The sequence below is a fragment of the Pseudorasbora parva genome, chromosome 4 (assembly GCF_024679245.1).
Source record: "Pseudorasbora parva isolate DD20220531a chromosome 4, ASM2467924v1, whole genome shotgun sequence".
Classification (NCBI taxonomy): Eukaryota; Metazoa; Chordata; class Actinopteri; order Cypriniformes; family Gobionidae; genus Pseudorasbora; species Pseudorasbora parva.
Window position 1 is genome coordinate 2,457,276 of NC_090175.1, and position 19,726 is coordinate 2,477,001.

General features: G+C 40.4%; 1 protein-coding gene across 1 annotated transcript; it reads right to left on the bottom strand.

Moving 5' to 3' along the window:
• Positions 1-869: 869 nt before the first annotated feature.
• On the bottom strand, positions 870-19,023 carry LOC137072665 (NLR family CARD domain-containing protein 3-like). The gene is made up of 8 exons (XM_067440568.1): positions 18,952-19,023; positions 17,966-18,052; positions 17,695-17,877; positions 15,132-16,970; positions 14,855-15,028; positions 14,586-14,759; positions 3,318-3,364; positions 870-3,230 (listed from the first exon to the last, which is right to left on the bottom strand). Exons 3-8 carry the CDS (start codon positions 17,829-17,831, stop codon positions 2,686-2,688), a joined length of 2,916 nt encoding a protein of 971 aa, XP_067296669.1. The 5' UTR covers positions 17,832-17,877; positions 17,966-18,052; positions 18,952-19,023; the 3' UTR covers positions 870-2,685.
• Positions 19,024-19,726: the final 703 nt, after the last annotated feature.

Genomic DNA, 19,726 nt, shown 5'->3' on the forward strand with positions numbered 1-19,726 from the left:
AAATAGCAGCTAATCTAGTTAATAGCTGCTTGATTGTAATCTCCGTCTATACAAATAATGGATTGCGTTGGATTTGCTGTGTTTTGATGCCGATGTAGGATTGAGATGCATCGGTGCTGTACAGATCTCTGTATGACATCAAAGTACAATAAGAGAGTACATTCCCAAGCGGTATTTTGATATCATACATGGATCAGTCTATGCAGCACCAATGCATCTCGAACAAGCCTGGTGTGTTTCAATGTTTGTGTTTCCCGATGCCTCTCTAGTGTTGCTGAGAGATAGATGAGATGTATACAGTGACATAAGACCTGGCTCTGTGCTGGCTCTCTAGCAAGTGGAAAGGCAATCCGGTTCTTAGAAGGCTCGTCAGTCGAACCAACTCCGAACTGGCATTAGCACTAGCTCTGAGCTAGCACCCGGTTCATTCTGGTGGAATAGAGGTACATGAGAACCAACAGCACTAGAACCATCCATGACTGAGAATTTGATTCAAAGAAGATCCAGGGAATAACAACTTTAATTTACTTTAATTTAACTTTAACTTTGCAAATTTAACTTTAACTTTAACTTTGCAAAATTAACTTTAATTTTGCATTGTTTTAATGACTCATTGAAAATTTAAATTCAGTATTATACACTTAAAATGAATCTTGATAAAGAAGACGTCAATTGTTCTTATATGATTGACTATATTTTAACATTTGTTTTACAGCGTGTTTTTTCTAAATATTTACATCAATTATAGTTTGCATTTGCTAATTTTGTCATTAAAATCATCCATTATATAATGTATAAAGTAAGTCTTAAAATAATATAATAAGTATACAGATGTCATCATACTTTTTCATAAACATATATTACGGAGGTAGAAAGCATTGATCGATGTGTGTGTTTGTGTTAGAGAGACATGAAGTTTCTTACATGAAGTGTATTACTGTCAATTGCTATTAATATACATTTTATTTAAAGACCCCTAACATGACATTGAAGGCCAACTTACAGACACAAAACCATCACCATTAAACAAATAATCAATATTACAGGATACAAGCATAAAAGTAATCATATAAACTCATAAAAAGATGGGTCTAAAGGCGAGATTTAAAAACACTAAATACTTTCACTGTTTCGCACATCCTGTGGAAGCAAGTTCCATAAATGCAGGACTACAGGCTCTGGACCCCATAGAAGTAGTGTGAGTTCAAGGGAGAACAAGAGTCAGTGCAGAAGATGATCTTAAAGTACAGGTAGGAGTGTAAATATGAAGAAGGTTAGATAAGTATGAAGGGGCAAGATTAACAAGTGCCTTGTAAAAAAGATTTTTAAAATCAATATGATATTTAATTGGGAACCAATGCAAGTGTTCTAGTATGGAAGTAGTGTGTTCAGCTAGTGGAGATCTGCAGATGATTCAAGCAGCTGAATTATGTACTAGCTGGAGGCTGCAGAGAAGCTTTGAAGGCAGGCCATAAAAAAGCATTGCAGTAATCATTACAGGATAGGACTAAAGCATGAACAAGAATCGCAGTGCTCTTTACTGAGAGAGCCGAACAAAGTTGGTTAATTTTACGTATGTGGAAATATGCAGAGTGAAAGACACTGTTTATATGTGCTAAGAATTATAAAAGATGACAACTTTTAACCTGTTTAGAAACAAACAGACACTGGTAAGTTATCAATATTCACAGATAAAGATGTAGATTTGGGTTTTTAGCCAACAAGAAGGATTTTTGTCTTAAGATTTCGATGTAAACCACTCTTCTATGTCTGTCAAACAATCTAAGAGGACAGATTGAGGAAAAGTAGAGGTAGGTTTGGAGGACATGTAACGTTGGTTGTCATCAGCATATTAATGGAACTGAATACCAAATATCCTAAAAAATATTACCAAAGGGTAAAAGATAAACAATAAACAAGAGAGGACCCAAAACAGAGCACTGCTAAACAACTGTATTGTCATAAGAAGGCTTTGGTCTAAACTGCATCGGCTGTACAAATTGAGTATGAGCCGTGAAGCAAGATCAAATCCAAATTCTGTATGATGCGAGTAAGAGTTGTGTTAAACTTTTGTTGTAGGAGAATGTTAGCCATAATTTAAAATGTTTACAAGTTCAGTTCTGTGGCTTGTCCTTGAAGGGAGATATGGCAGTGCACACGGAACGATAGCAAGATCCAGATGTCAAGCTGGCCCCCCATCCAAGAGAAATAGGGACAAGATGAAGTGAAGTGATGAAAAAGCAATATTTGAATCCATTTCGTTTATCTTCGGTAATTTGTCCTGATCATAATAAATCAATCAGTCACTGATCATCACTGTGGTGCGTCCGGTTCATGGAGTGATATTTCATCCAGTTTCATACGCAGACCGGTCAAAATGCGTTACAGTTCACCAGTCTGACCCCCGATGGCTATCTCTCTGGATAGACTGAATAAAATAGTTTTTTTTTGTTTTTGCTGTTGTGCAGAAATGCTGGCCAGAATAAAATCGTGATTACTTTTTAAATCAGATGCTTTTATAATAACAAAATGACTTTCTGAGAACTGTCTCTATTACAGTGTGAATGTACATATACAATCATCATCTCTGTGCAGCTTGCATGAGAAAGGAAATATTTAGTGTTACAATTGCTCACCGTTACATCTGTACTCAGTCTAGCTTGGCATTTAAGCCTTTGTTTGTTGTTAAATCGGACACAGAGACAGTTCTGACTCAAAAACCTTAAATCCAGCATAGATGGGTTCAGTGAATGGGGTGTTGTATGTGTGTAAGTGTGTGAATGTGTTGTCAGAGACGCTGTAGAAGGACAGAGTGCCGGCAGGCACATCCACATACACTCCAACTCTATTAAATTGCGGTACATGGGTTGGCATGTTATCACAAACATTATTGTGCCAAACAGCAAATCCATTACCAGTGCAGAAAAGGCACCAGGATTTGTCATTGTATCCAAACTTACAGACAGTCCCTTCTTTCCTGCTGATTCCTTTATAGGCCACTGCTATACGAGCCCAAGAGCCCTGTTCAACATCCCTGGAGCCCCATTCAGCCTCCCAGTAACAGCGTCCAGTCAGTCTCTCTCGACACAGAACCTGAGGAATATCAGCAAATCTCTCTGGATGATCAGGATACGGCTGATGATCTTTCACAAATTTGATATTTCTGTTCCCCTCAGACAGGATGAGATGAGTGTTTGCTGTGTTTGGATTCAGTGTGAGATTACAGGCATCTGAACAGAAAAGGACAAATAAAAACACTTTATTAATCATATTTGTTTTCAGTAAATGTGCAAGAGTGTGTCAGAGAAAGAACCTACACTTTTGTAGTCCTGGTTTGATCCTGAAGGGCCCTCCATGATCAAAACTAAAATTAAACAAACATACAGACAAAATTAATCATAAATAGTTGGAATAGTTATTCACATGCAGTCCATTAATATAAAGAGTCATATTTATATGAATAACGTTTTAACACAAATCTGTGTAGAGCCATATATCTCAGTAGCCGTGTTTCCATTACCATTCAAATATCGCAAACTGAAATTGCGAATTGAAAATACACCCAATGGAAATGCCTCAATTCTACACAAAAACAGACTTATTTTTTAAACTCATAAAATCGAATCGAATCGACAATCGAATTACAGGAATACTGGATTCTAAACAAAGAAATGCCACGTTATCATAAAGACCTTGAAGCAGATATGAGGGAGAAACAGACACAAACAAATCATATGTGACGCTCACAAGTGTAAGGTGCTTTCCTTGCCATTAATGCTTGGATAACACACCTACTCCGGTTTAAAATAGTAGCTAATATGGTGCCTGGGCTATACAAAAACCTACCAACATACGTGGCATAATTTTTAGAATGACTTTTTTTAGGGGGGAAAAAATCAGTTTTAGTCACATGAGTGTTTGATCAGGGCTGGAGCTGATCTTTGCGGAAAGTTAAATCTCCAGGTACAAGATTGGCAGTCCTACTGTAACCTATAAGTAACAGCATATGGGTGCCTCTACCATTTTCAAGTTCTTGATTGGAGAGATGCGATCATGACATCGCAATGCTCATGCTCGTTCAGTGTGAAAGTGCCTGAATACGTTCTACTGAAGCAATTTTAGAGGCTCCGAGGGCATATGGCATCCATAGCCGCTGTCACACAGCTCAGATTGATGGATATGAGACCACTTTAGCACTGGTTACACATCTGCCCATCTCGGCTGAGTACAGAGATGGGCATGGCAACATGGCTCGCTATGTTTCCGGACCAAATGAACCAAAATACAAGTGTGAATGCACCCTTAGTGTCACATTAGGAGTAAGTAGGATTTTCTTCAAATCAGTCAGGGCAGATCATACGGAGGACTCCATGACTGGAGCAGGGAGCTAAGCATGAGGGAATATCCGATTTCTAAGCACCACTGTTATTAAAGGGGTGGTAAAACACATTCTTTCGAAAGCTTAATTGTGTTTGTGGGGTGCACTGTAATGTGTTCATGTTTTATTTTTATCACAAACATGTCACATATATCAGGAGAAGTGAAAGATCTTAGGTTGTAAATCCAGCAGGCCCCATCTTCGTCAGTGTTGTAAACATATAACTACGGCGCAGACGTTTACAGCACATGATAACTTTACCGATCAGCTAACACAATAATTTTCTACACTGTTCCATTACGTAATGTCTCAATAGGGTTAATTCAGGGTGATTGGGTCACTTTTCCCAAGTCATCCAAATACCAAAAAGCGTCCCAATAACCTTAAATTCACCCTATATCAGGAGAAGTGGATGATCTTGTGGGATAAATCTAGCAGGCACCATCAGTAATGTAATGTTAAACACATACATTTACATTTAATCATTTAGCAGACGCTTTTATCCAAAGCGACTTACAAAAAAGGGGAGAGTAATAGAAGCAACGAAACAAACAAGGCCAACAACCTGTAAGAGCTGTAAGAAGTCTCAGTTAATTAGTACAGTACACTTTTTTTTTTGGACAAACAACAAAAATTAATGGATAGTTAAGTGCTATTCTTTATTGGTCAGGTGCAATTGGAAGAGATGTGTCTTAAGATGTTTTTTAAAAAACATAATGGTGGCATGGATGCCCACACCCCGTGATAACTTTACCGATCAACTTACACAACCATTTTCTACCCTGTTCCCTCACTTCATGACGTACATTAAATTAAATAGAGTAAAGAAAGTCGAAAGATACTTAAAATAGTCCATAAACAGGAGAAAGGTAAAATACACCTATGGCCTGTATATCGGTAATCCATTGCTTTTTGGGTAAAAGAGGCTAAAGAGATGAACAGTATAAAAAGATGATCCGAGCTCAAAATGTTGTTTTATTTATTTGTATAACATTTTGGGGAAATTCACAATATGCAGTGTTTGCTTGTTTATATAAGTCTCACTTTCTTTTACCGTAAGTTTAAGTACGAGTTTGTGATCGACTGCTAATGCCTTGTTCAGTGTGGCTTACATTCGTCCATTACAACATTGGATTGACTGAATCTACATCATGTCCTTGTTGTTCTTTCTATTTCCTATTTTACAGGTAAGAACAAGGGTTGTACTATGTTTAAACGATTTATGTATGTGTTTAACACTGGAAGGAATATGCGCAGAGTAAATGTTAATGATTGAAGTAATTTATGTAAGCGCATTTAACAGACTAAACGTGAAGTGCTGTACCAGTCTAGCCCGTGCTAGTTTCGTAGCACATGGTATAGCACCTGGATTGAAGTTAAAGCATGTAAACACCGCAGCTGCCGTTTTCTCTCTGTGTACACGTTTTATATAGGGATAAGGTAAAAGTGCTATTGTTAAAATTTAAGAGAAATTAGTGTTTAATGTGAAAGAGGCAAGATAGTTTATCCGTTTAAGTGCAACACAACTACTGAGGGTAAAATGGTAAGTGTCTTCTGAATGAATGACTATAAAATGGCAGTATTAAGCATTACAGATTATCTTCTATTTTGGTGTTTGTTTCTAAGTAAAGTTAAATCTATTTTGTCTAATTAATCTGTTTTATTAAATGTACTTTTTCTCAAGGTTATTTGCCAATACTGTTTAAGATGCTGTAAACATATTGAGGTGTATTTTTGGCAATGGACTTTAAAGGTTAACTCAAATATTTTAGTAATATGGAGTTATAATTGACCAGCTGATATTTTTCCAAATTGTGTAGTTTCTTAGAGAGACATTATGTCGCGCAAAGGGAAAATAACATGTTTAAGTGTGATACTGTGTAAATATGTTATGCTGTTCATGATAAATGCATTACAACATGGGATTGACTGAATCTACATGGCAAACGAGGGAAGCGAGCCGGCGCGCTGGTTAAACTCCGCTCGCGCGGCCTCCGCACTGCACTCCCCAGTATTCATCTTGCGAATCTCCGATCCCTTCCTAACAAAACGGACGAACTTATTCTCCTCTCCCGCATTAACAGGGACTTTAATAACTCTGCTGCACTGTGCTTCACTGAAACCTGGCTGAGTGAAGCCATTCCGGACAACGGACTACATCTGCCGGGCTTCCAGCTGTTCAGAGCGGATCGCATCACGGAACTTACAGGGAAAACGAGAGGTGGTGGATTGTGTTTCTACATTAACGAAAGTTGGTGTTCAGATGTAACAACGCTGAAGAAGATGTGCTCTCCTAACTTAGAGGCACTTTTCATAAACTGTAAACCTTTTTACTCGCCACGAGAGTTTTCCTCGTTCGTTCTCGTGAATGTTTACATTCCTCCAGACGCGTGTGTGAACGCGGCACTGCAGCAGCTGGCTGAACAAATCGCTGAAACAGAACAAAGCTACCCAGACTCTCTTTTAATCATTCTTGGAGATTTTAACAAAGCAAATCTCTCCCGTGAACTGCCAAAATACAGACAGCACGTTACATGTCCCACCAGAGACAGTAATATACTGGACCACTGTTATACAACAATAAAAGATGCATATCACTCCGTCCAACGGGCAGCTTTGGGGTTGTCTGATCACTGTGTGGTTCATCTTATACCGACCTACAGGCAGAAACTGAAATCAGCTAAACCTGTAATAAGGACTGTAAAAAGATGGACTAATGAAGCAGAGCAGAACTTACAAGCCTGCTTCGATTGCACTGATTGGACTGTTTTTGAAGCTGCTACCACCGATCTGGATGAGCTCACAGATACTGTAACATCATACATCAGTTTCTGTGAGGATACATGCATTCCTACCCAGTCATTCTTATCATTCACAAATGATAAACCATGGTTTACTGGGAAACTCAAACAGCTTCGTCATGCCAAAGAGGATGCTTACAGAAGTGGGGATAAGATCTTGTATAACCAAGCCAGGAACAGACTGACAAAGGAGATCAGAGTTGCTAAAACAAGCTACTCTGAAAAGCTGAAAAACCAGTTTTCAGCCAACGACCCTGCATCAGTCTGGAAAGGCCTGAGGAACATCACCAACTACAAGTCACCATCCCCCCGAGCTGTAGAGAATCCACAACTGGCTGAAGATCTGAATGCATTCTACTGCAGGTTTGAAAAGCCCAGTCTCACACCTCACACCCACCCTGATCTGCACTTCACACCCTCACCATCACCTCCTGCACCCCCTCTTCTCCCCCCTCCTGCCATCCAACCTGAGCTTAAGGTCTGTGTGGAGGACGTGAGCCGAGTCTTCAAAAAACAGAAGATCAAGAAAGCTTCAGGCCCAGACGGCATCTCATCTGCTTGTTTGAAAGCCTGCGCTGACCAACTGGCCCCAGTCTTCACGCAGATCTTCAACAGATCATTGGAGCAGTGTGAAGTTCCCAGCTGCTTCAAACGCTCCACAATCATTCCCGTCCCCAAAAAAACCAAAATCACTGGACTAAATGACTACAGACCTGTTGCTCTCACGTCTGTTGTCATGAAGTCATTTGAAAGACTGGTATTGGCCCACCTAAAGGACATCACTGGACCCTTGCTGGATCCTCTTCAATTTGCCTACAGAGCAAACAGGTCTGTGGATGATGCAGTCAACATTGGACTGCATTATATCCTGCAACATCTCGACAGACCTGGGACCTATGCAAGGATCCTATTTGTGGACTTCAGTTCGGCCTTTAATACCATCATGCCTGATCTCCTCACAGCCAAACTGACCCAGCTCTCCATACCATCCTCAATCTGTCAATGGATCTCTAGCTTCCTGACAGACCGGCAGCAGCGAGTGAGACTGGGTAAACTCACATCCAGCACTCTTACAATCAGCACTGGTGCCCCCCAGGGTTGCGTTCTCTCCCCACTGCTCTTCTCCCTGTACACCAATGACTGCACTTCTAAAGACTCCTCTGTCAAGCTTCTGAAATTTGCAGATGACACCACTGTCATCGGCCTTATCCAGAACGGTGACGAGTCTGCTTACAGACTGGAGGTTGAACAGCTGGCTGTCTGGTGCAGTTATAACAACCTTGAGCTGAATGCGCTCAAAACGGTGGAGATGATAGTGGACTTCAGGAGGAACATCCCAGCACTCCCCCCACTCACCATCATGAACAGCACTGTGGACGCAGTGGAGTCATTCAGGTTCCTGGGAACTACCATCTCTCAGGACCTGAAGTGGGACAATCACATTGACTCCAATGTGAAAAAGGCCCAGCAGAGACTGTACTTCCTTCGTCAGCTGAGGAAGTTCAACCTGCCACAGGACCTGCTGATTCAGTTCTACTCAGCTGTCATTGAGTCGGTTATATGCACCTCCATCACTGTCTGGTTTGGTTCAGCTACCAAATCAGACATCAGGAGACTGCAACGTACCATCCGGACTGCAGAGAGGATTATTGGTGCCAAACTGCCAACCCTCCAGGACCTGTACTCTTCCAGAGTGAGGAAGAGAGCGGGTAAAATCATCACAGACTCCACTCACCCCGGACACCTCTTGTTTGAACTGTTACCGTCAGGACGGCGACTCCGATCACTTGCCACTAGAACATCTAGGCATAGGAACAGTTTCTTCCCACAGGCCATTTCCCTCTTGAACAGTTAACCCCCCCCCCCCCCCCCCCCCCCAAGGCAAATGCCTGTAAGTGCAATTATTCCCACTTTTTAGTGCAATATCTCCTAAACTCAGGTGATTACTTATATTACTTATATTATTTATTATTTATATTTATATTTATTCTCTCCACCCAAATACTGTAAATGCTCATAATCTATGTCTTCTGACTAAACGTAACCGTGACCTTATACTGTTCATATTTTTCTTCATATTTTTATTCTTAGAATTTTTTATTACCGTGTTGTATTGTATTGTTTATGTGCACTGGAAGCTTCAGCACCAAAAAAAATTCCTTGTGTGTGAAAGCACACTTGGCAATAAAGCTCTTTCTGATTCTGATTCTGATTCTGATTCTGATGGTGTCCGTGTTGTTCTTTGTATTTCCTCTTTTACAGAGGCGTAACATATACACCTCTTATCATTGATTAAATTGATTAGCTTGATGTGCTCCCCTCGTGTTTAATTAGCTTTAATAATCTGAGCTTGCTACACTTGTGTTTTATTTCATATGTTTAATTATCTGCACATGCTACTACAGATTTTTTTTTTAATAAAACATCATGTAATGTCACATATATCAGGAGAAGTGGATGATCTTGTGTTGTTGCAGCCGACGAGCTCTCACTACGGCCAGTGCTCCCAGGACAGTGGAGACTCCATCCCCAGGTGGTCCAGCTGATATTGAGCCACTTCACAGGTAGACCTGTTTGCCACCCAGGAGACGGCCCATTGCCAGTTGTTCTATTCCCTGACCGAGGGGACCCTCAGCACGGATGCCCTGGCATACAGCTGGCCTCGGGGCCTATGCAAGTATGCGTTTCCCCTATGAGCCTTCTCGCACAGACTCTGTGCAAGGTCAGGGAGGACAAGAAGCAGGTCCTGTTTGTTAGCTTTGTATTGACCCAACAGGACTTGATTCCTGAAACTAGTTTTTCTCGCAACAGCACCTCCATGGCCCATTCCTCTGAGGAAGGACCTCTTGACTCAGAGACGGGGCACCATCTGACGGAGGTTCTAGGCGACCTGCCACAGGCTGTGGTAGACACCATCACTTCCACTAGAGCGCCCTCTATGAGGCACCTGCATGTATTGAAGTGGAACCTGTTCATTGACTGGTGCTCTTCTCACTGAGAAAACCCCCGAAGATGGTCAGTGGCGTGCTTTCCTTCCTACAAGATGGGTTGGAGAGAAGGCTGTCCCCCTCCAACCTCAAGGTTTACACTGCTGCTAATCATGATTTGGTAGGTGGATAGTCCTTAGGAAAGCACGAACAGATCGTCAGGTTCCTGAGTAGGGCGAGGAGACAAAAAAAAAACCCCGGAGATTCTCTCTCTTGGGACCTGTCTCTGGTGCTGACCGCACTGCAGAGACCACCCTTTGAGCCTTTGTAGTCAGCAGAGTTGAAAATCCTGTCTCTGAAGATGGTGCTCATTACTGCATTGGCCTTGATCTTACGTGATCCTGAGATCCCAGCCCGGATATGTGCCCAAGGTTCCCACCACTCCCTTCAGGGATCAGGTGGTGAACCTGCAAGCACTGTCTTCAGAGGAGGCAGACCCAGCCCTGGCTTTTCTCTGTCCCCTCTGTGCCCTACAGATTTACATAGACAGAACGCAAAGCTTTAGAACCTCAGAGCAGCTCTTGGTCTGGTACAAAGGCCAGTAGAAGGGAAAGGCTGTCTCCAAGCAAAGGATGGCCCACTGGATACTGGATGCCATCATCTTGGCCTATGAATCCCAAGATAAGCTCGTTTGTGGTTAGAGCCCACTCCACCAGGGGTGTGGCTTCTTCCTAGGTGCTGGCTCGCGAACCCTGTCGAGTCCTCCGCAACCTACGGCAGTCAAACATGGCGTAGCACCTGATGCCAAGTCTAACACTTGTATGCGTTGGTGGAACTTGAGTTTAGGCAGGGTTCCATATGTTGTGACCCCCATGGCAGTCCCATATGTGTATTCTCCACGGTAGTGCTCCTACGGCAAGCCCTTGTCTCAGTCTGGTGATGCTTCACTGTCTACAATGACCTGGGCCACACCTGGGACTTCCGTATGTTGTACTGCCCACGGTCAGTACATACATGTATTCTCCAGGCAAGATGTGACTTCCGCAAGGGCCCCCCGCGGCACGCTTTCCCAGCGTTATCCAATAGTCTGCTGAATGGGTCTTGCAGAACAGCAGCGTGACTCTACCTGTGTGAATTTCCCCGCCCAGAACAGACAAGGTCTAAGGGGCTCTATCAGTGCGCTGGAAGTGGTAGTAACTGTGGCGTTTTCCAAAGGGATCCCAATTCATCGGTGACATCCGATGTACGTTGAATGTGACCGACTGAAAGGGAACACCTCGGTTACATATGGTAACAATCGTTCCCTGAAGGAGGGAACGGAGACGTACGTCCCTTCGCCACAGCTGCTGTACCATCACTGCAGGCTGAGTCACTAGTTTGGCTCCTCAGTGAAAAACAACAGTGCTTGGCGATCTTTTCCGCTTTATACCGGTGCCGCGAAGCAGGGTGCGATATGCAAACCACGCATGCCAATGTTTATTGGCTCGTTGTCTATATCTCGAAGCTGATCAGGCTCATAGAAGTGATCCCGATTCGTTGGTGACGTCAGACGTACGTCTCCCTTCCCTCCTTCAGAGAACGAGGGTTACCATACGTAACGAGAGGGTTTCTTTAAAAGCAAATATCTCCCATTGCTAAAATTTGAACGTTGTAACTTTGCAGATGTTGTTTGGGCTCAAACAGCAACACTAGCTAAAGTTATAAAAGTGAAATTGTGTTTTACCACCCCTTTAACAAGTTGCAGCTTCATTACTATTACTAGACTTTTTGTTATGGGTAAGCGTGTGCGACTCACTTAAAGGTAAAATAGTCCACTCTGCCTCTTCTGCAGTGGTGGAAAGAGTACTGAAAAAGCATACTCAAGTAGAAGTACTGTTACTTGTCAAAAAATGTAGTAGAGTAAAATTACCTGTCCTAAATACTACTCAAAATAGGAGTAAAAAGTAGCCCTTTTAAAAGTACTCATGAGTAGTAAGTAGTGAGTATTATGCTATGAATGTTATTCCACCTTATACCCTGCTAATTTTAAAATGTAGCTTACTCTTTTATGGATGATTCTAAATAAGAACAAAAACACCCTGAGATCAACAGTATTTAAATATTTATTTGCGGTTAATCAAAAAAGGTTGTACATTAACAATTCTTTAGTTCTTTCTTTTCAAGACACATTCATTGTCCTGCTTTAATTTCAATAGATGTTTTTTTCTGTAAAAATAATAGATTTAAGAAATCAGAATAGAGTAACTCACAATTTTTCCCACTGATTATTTTTGCTTGCAATTTAAAAAATAAACCTGATTTAAATATAAATCTTATGTTTTATTAAAGTTATTTGCTATATACATAGACTACAATTTTAAATCGCCATGTGTGAACACTATTGAAGTGTACAAATATGCACTTCAATATACTGACAGAAAAGCAGGTTTGTGTTTATATGTTAAACAAAATCGATGTAAGGGACAAAAATCTAGCAGTGATGATCGGTTATTGCCTAATGCATTTTGAAGCACATACCCAATTTCATTAAGCATGCGTGTGCCTCTCACACTCTAGGCTGGTCACTGTGGTTGATTTGACGAGAGTCACGCGTGTGAGGCATGGATACACAGGACTGATTATTTATCTTAGCCAATCATGTTGACAGGAAAATAAATAAACATAATGTAGCGACAGCAGGTTTAGGGAAAATAGCACAGTAAAAGTACTGATACATCACTTAAAATGTACTCAAGTAAAAGTACACTGTTTTTAAACTACTTAAAAAAGAACAATTCCTGAGAAGCACTACTCAATTACAGTAATGAGAGTATTTGTAATTTGTTACTTTACCCCACTGCTCCTCTGTAATATCAGAACTGACTAATTTGTGTCCGTGAGGTAATGTAACTGTGGTGTGGCAAGCAGCGGGGCGAGGGACCGAGAGAGCGGGCCGGTGATTAACGTTCACGAGTGCCAGCTGCGTGGCACACCGGTCTCGTCTCGCGGCCATATGACGGGAGCATATAAGGAGGAGCAAGGACAGCGGAAGACGAGAGAGGACCAGGCCTGGAATTTTATGTTATGTTTTGTTTATGTGTTTGTGGGCAGTCGTCCGTGAGGGGCTGCCCACGTTTTATTTTGTGTGTGTTTGCGGGCAGTCGTCCGTGAGGGGCTGTCCGCGGTTTTACTTTCGTTTTGTTTATTTATTTTGAGTTAATAAATGTTTGTGAAATGTTCGCCGGTTCCCGCCTCCTTCCTTCCCATCTACAAACCGTATTACAGTAACGTATATACCCGAATATAAGATGGGGTTTGAGTTCTAAAAATAGACTGAAAAATGGGGGGTCTTATATTCTTGATATAGACAATATCACTGTGGGAAAGGGAGAAAGCAGGAGGAAACAGTAGAGGGAGCCAACACGATAGGCTACGTAATTAGTGACAGTGTTATTAATTAAATAAACACTAAAGTGCTGACAGCAAAAAGGCCCATTTGCACAGATGTTCTTATTGCAACACTACAGTTTGGTTTGTTTCAAGACTTTAAAGTCAGATGTGTTATTTTCTATCTATCTACACAGTACCGCAATTACATACATACATAAGCCTACATAATTATTGTATCTTTGTGAAAAGGTTATTCATTTTTGTCACGCATTCATTTCTGAACTCATTGACAGAGTGCACTTTATTTTGTGACAAATTAATCAAAATATTTAATGAATGGTGTTAAAAAAAAAATCCAACGAATGATCAGTAGAATTTTCAAATAAAATATTTGTTACACAAAAATAAGTCTGGAAAATGGGGGGGGGGGGTCGTCTTATATGCAGGTATATAGAGTAATTTGCTAGCACTAGCATCTGTGCGACTCCAGGTCCCACGGTGGAACAAATATTTGAAATTAAAAGGTACTAAGAGAATCAGTGATTGTATATCAAGAGCAGGGACAAGTTTGGGTGGATTTTAGTTTGGTGATTTCAACAGAATGAATACAGTCTACACAACTGTTAGCGATAGATTGAAGCACTCGTCTGTGCACAAGCCACCAGAAGAAGTACTCATCATGGTTTCAGAAACACATTTCAGCGCCAGATGAATGATACTGCTGTTCAAATAAAGATGTTTAATTTGTATTACATTCATCTGTACTGGAAGATGTTTCAAAAAGTGGTGGGCACATGTCCCACACGTCCCACCTGCAAATTACACCTATGCTTATCCACCTTTGGTCCCAACTCACAAACATAAAGCCACACGAGGAACAGTGTCTCTTTTACAGCTGTATTTGCTTTTAATAACACTGTTTAAAATCAAACAAGTTAATGCAAACAAGTTGCACAATAATTGTTTAACCTTGATTATCTGGTTTTCGTAATCATTGGAAGCCAAAATCGAAATCTAAAAGAACTTCACTCTCTACAAAATATCTGTACAGAACAGGTTTGAGAAGCACTGACTTAACTGACTTGTGATTTTGAGTAAAACCTCACATACTTGAGTATCTGTAATTCATAGTTTGGATCCTTCAGCTTGTCAGAGAGCAGCTTGACCCCATAATCTCCTGGGTGATTGTAGCTCAGATCCAGCTCTCTCAGGTGTGAGGGGTTTGAACTCAGAGCTGAAGACACATAACGACAGCCTTTCTCTGTCACCATACAGCCAGACAACCTACAGACAGAGATCATCAGACAGATCATCTACAGACATTAACATTATGACCAGTAGACTGTACATTATCCCTTAGTGTATATTCTCTTAAAAACCTCAGTATCTCCAGGTGACAGTTTGGACTCTTCAGTCCATCAGAAAGCAGCTTCACCCCTAACTCGTGTAGGTCATTGTTACTCAGATCTAGCTCTCTCAGGACAGAATTAGAGGATTGTAGAGCTGATGACACAATTTCACAATGCTGAGCAGTGAGATTACAGCCAGCAAGACTGAAACAAAGCAGCACAAGAGAATAAGCAAATATACTCCATATGTACAAGTAAGCACAACAAAAACTGTAAATACTTTATTGTAACAAGATAACACACTCACAGGGCTTTCCTGCAGTTGATCACAGCTGGGATCAGTCTTCTTCTACCCTCATCTGATGTGTTGTATTTCTTGAGGTCCAGCTCATCCAGCGGCTCCTCTGACATCTGAAGCATGTAGGCGATTGTTGAGCAGTGAGCAGGAGAGAGTTTCTTCTCTGATTGTTTGTCTGATTTCACAAACTCCTGAATCTCTCTGGACAGAGTCTGATCTTTGACTTCCAGCAGACAGAGGAACAGATTGATGGATCTTTCAGTGGAGAGTTCATGTCCATCTTTGATCTTCTCTTTAATGTACTGTGTGGTTCTCCTGATGCTCTCTGAGCTGTTCTCTGTTTGTGTCAGTAGATCCTGTAAGAGTCTCTGATTGGACTCCAGTGAGATGCCCAGCAGGAACCGCAGGAACAGATCCAGGTGTCCATTCTCACTCTCAATGGCTTTATCAGTTGCATCTCTAAGCAGATTATGCATCAGATCACAAAAATGCAATGTGTCAACATTTTTCATTACATAATGGTAAAACACATAGAAAGCAGCAAGAAACTCCTGTACGCTCAGATGAATGAAGCTGTAGACTTTCCTCTGATGAATCACAGATTCCTCCTTAAAGATCTCAGTGCAGATCCCAGAATACACTGATGCGTCAGTGACGTCTATACCGCTCTCTCTCAGGTCCTCCTCATAGATCATCACATTGCCCTTCATCAGCTGTTTGAAAGCCACTTCAGCAAGTTTCACAATCACTTCTCTTTTGGACTGCAGGAGTTTCTCTGGATCTCTCTCTTCATACTTCTCATTCCTCATGTTGATCTGAATCAGCAGGAAGTGGATGTACATTTCAGTCAGAGTTTGAGGGATTTCTACATTCAGATCTTCTTCCAGGAGCTTTTGAAGCACAGTGGATGAGATCCAGCAGAAGACGGGTATGTGGCACATGATGTGGAGGCTTCTTGTTCTTCTGATGTGTGAGATGATTCTGCTGGCTTGATGCTCGTCACTGATTCTCTTCCTGAGATATTCATCCTTCTGAGGCTCATTGAATCCCTGAATCTCTGTCAGACGGTTGATGTATTTGGAGGGGATCCGTTTGGCTGCTGCTGGTCTGGAGGTGATCCAGATGAGAGCAGAGGGAAGCAGTTCTCCTTTCATGAGGTTTGATATCAACACACCCACTGATGAAGTCTCAGTCACATCAGAAATGTTTGGAGAGTCTGAAAACAGTCTGAGTGTCATTCTGCTCTCATCCAGACCATCAAAGATGAACACAACTTTACACTCCTCATAAATCTTTGAGTCCAGATCTTGAAGTTCAGGATGAAAGTCCAGCAGAAGTCTGTGAAGACTATACTGATGATCTCGGATCAAGTTCAGCTCTCGAAATGGAAGCACAAACATGAAATCTACATCCTGATTGGCTCTTCCCTCAGCCCAGTCCAGAATGAACTTCTGCACAGAGACAGTTTTTCCGATTCCAGCGATGCCTTTAGTAAGAACAGTCTTGATCTGGTCTTTCTCCTCACATCCTGGTTCAGGTGAGGCTTTAAAGATGTCATTGCAGTCGATTGGAGTGTCTTGTGAGTGTTGTGTTCTGGTTGTTTTCTCCATCTGTAAAACCTCATGTTCTTCATTCACTCCTTCACTCTCTCCCTCTATGATGTAGAGTTGTGTGTAGATCCTGTTCAGGAGGGTTTGATTCTCTTGGAGTTTGATTCCCTCAAATAATCTCTCATACTTGTTCTTCATGCTGGATTTGTGCTGGTCTTTGAGTCTCTGCAGAACATCATCCATTGGTTGAGGAGAATCCTGCTGCTGGTCTGCAGTCTGATCATCTGTTACCGCATTGCTGAAACAAGAAGGAAAATAAGTGTATAGAAGGGTTCATGGTCCACCACTAACTACAGAGATACTGTAAATCAGTTGGAGATTATGTAAATTAATCTGTTAATTACCACAATGTGTCAAAGACATGCATATATGTTATTAGGGAATTATATATGTTGTTAGGTAAAAAATACAATATGACACATTTAACTTGGAGAATATGCCTTTCAAGACATCACAGAATCCGACAGCATTGCTTGGATATTATAAATAATAGATAGTATTTCCATCTCTGTCTACATAGACCTACTGTAGATTAATGATATGCTGTATGCATATAATAACCTGCATTTGCGAAGATTACATGACATTGATGGTGTTTAATGTGTTTAAGTCAATCTGTTGTATTGGCTCATATATTTGTTATTAATTCTCACATGGCATAATGCCATATATTGGTTTCCCTAGATATAATTGTGGCTCCTCCATCAATTTGATAGTTTACAGCTGTATGCAGAATGAAAATTTAAGTCATAAAATGTAATTATTCTGTGTATGTATTGTAATGAATGTTCACACATGAACTAATATGTTAACAGTTAAATAACTAACTTGATCTAGTGTGTTTTTTTTACATTTACATTTACATTTATGCATTTGGCAGACGCTTTTATCCAAAGCGACTTACATTGCATTCAAGGTACACATTTTTACATTATTGTCAGTTCTTGTCAGTTTATACTCACATAGGATCAGTCACTGGTTTATCACTGAAATGAAAAGGAACGCCCATGGATTCATTACTCCTCAAGGACACAAAACTTGGTTCTGGAGATTTCTGGGACTGAGAACATCTCTCTTCTGTTTTCTCTTTGAGACTCATTTTAGAACCAGCGTCACTCTTCTTTATATACAGAAAGCTGTTAGCCCTGCCAAAACATATACTTTAAAAAAGAGGAAAATTCACATAAAGGCAGTAGACACCACATACAGAAAAGCAATTCACTTTAAACTTACCATGAAACTATCAAGCTCTTTCCTTGCCGATGTAACGCTCTTGTTTGTTTCTACTGTCATTTTTATCTGCTCTACCGGTTACACCTGCTTTACTCAGAAATCAAGGAGTTTCATGAAGCAGTTGTAGAAAAAAGCAGAACAGTGTCCAGTAAATTGGGTAAGTATTGCAAAGGTCTGAAAGTACTGCATAATAATAAAACAAATTATATTAATTATTATTAATAATAAAAGTGTATATAACCTTGTAACACTCTGCCTGATAAAGGCAGTTTACACAACTATCACGGTAACCCTTTTTCTTAAAAGGTGCTCAAAAAAACTTATCACAACAACCACTTAGATATTAAACCAAATTGTATTGAACCAGCAACCCCATACCCAATAAACAAATATATATATATACAATATTAACAAAGGTAAGAAAAAATGTATAGAAAATTCAGTTCAAGTCCTGTGTGTGTGAAAACATAAACCATAAATATAGTTCTTATATATTAATATAGTCATAACAATGGCTATACACTAGCACAAAGAAACTAAATAAATCATATTTTCTTTACTTGCTCAAATGTATTTCAATATCATCATCAGTTTCCATTAAAACAGACCTCTCAAAATAATGTGGGGCATGGCTTGCGAGCCACATCATGATTGGGTGTTTTATTATATTTTTTTGTGTTTTGTACACAATAGCATTCACCGAATCTGTCGACGCATCGGCTGGAAAGCCAGGTAAAATTGTTTGCATGGATGCGCATCTCCAGAGTTTATAACACCATAAAACCTCATTTCATTTATTGTTTGTTTCCCTGACGCCATGTATCCAGGTTAATTTTCCATTGCGTCGTAACAACAACAACGCCCATCCCGTTTGCAAAGAAAGTGTTAACCACTTCTAAAAACACCCTCAAAACCAATTGCAAAATAATAACCATGGATGTAATCTAAACAACACATTTCTAGCTGTTGTATATAAATGTACTTACGTTGAAGAACTCTCCCGCTGTTACAGCCAACTTCCTCAATGAACTACCTGTGTGTGTGTGTGTGTGTGTGTGTGTGTGTGTGTGTGTGCGTGTGGTTGTTTGACCTGTTCTTCCTGTTTCATCTGCTTTAGTCAGAATTCTAGAAGGCTTAAGAACAAGTTCTTTGCAGGTAGAACTCTTAACTAACTCCAACAAAAACGTTGCAATCAATTGTTTAATAAAATCTACAGAAACATTTTAAGGAAATCAAGAAAAACAAAACAGGGTAACACATTTATTTATTTCCAAAATATTCAGAGTATTTGGATTCAATAAACAACCATCCACATATTTACAGATGTAGGATTATCTGTGCTTCACTTTTGCTTTAATATCAGCAAAGGTGCACTGATTTACACAGACAGTATATCGATATTCAGTGGTGACTAGAGATAAACAGTTCTAAAGTCACCAAACCAATGATATAGTTGTACTTCCGAAAACTGTTTGTTATGCTGTGAGTTATTAGAATGAGAGAAATGAAAATGTAAGAATAAATGTACAGCATCTGTATGTTTATTTGACACATGAGAAGACTGACTGTGAGATTGTGTTCGTTCATTGATGTCAGTGTTTATTGAACATCTCCCTCTAGTGGTGCACGACTTCATCACATCCTCAGGTGATACTATTGGATTCACTGTACATTAACATATTTGTCACATTCAGTGAAACGTGAAATGACTAAACCTGTAGTAAAATAGAAAACTAAATTGATCAGGAAAGCAGTGTTTAT

Bases quoted from the DNA above. Each gene is read 5' to 3' on its own strand.
- LOC137072665 (XM_067440568.1), bottom strand. From the start codon at position 17,831: ATGAGTCTCAAAGAGAAAACAGAAGAGAGATGTTCTCAGTCCCAGAAA. The intron at 14,760-14,854 runs GTTTTTAAGAGA...CTCTGTCTGTAG, and splicing joins TGTCACCTGGAGATACTGAG to GTTGTCTGGCTGTATGGTGA. The intron at 3,231-3,317 runs GTAGGTTCTTTC...TTTTCTGTTCAG, and splicing joins CAAACCAGGACTACAAAAGT to ATGCCTGTAATCTCACACTG.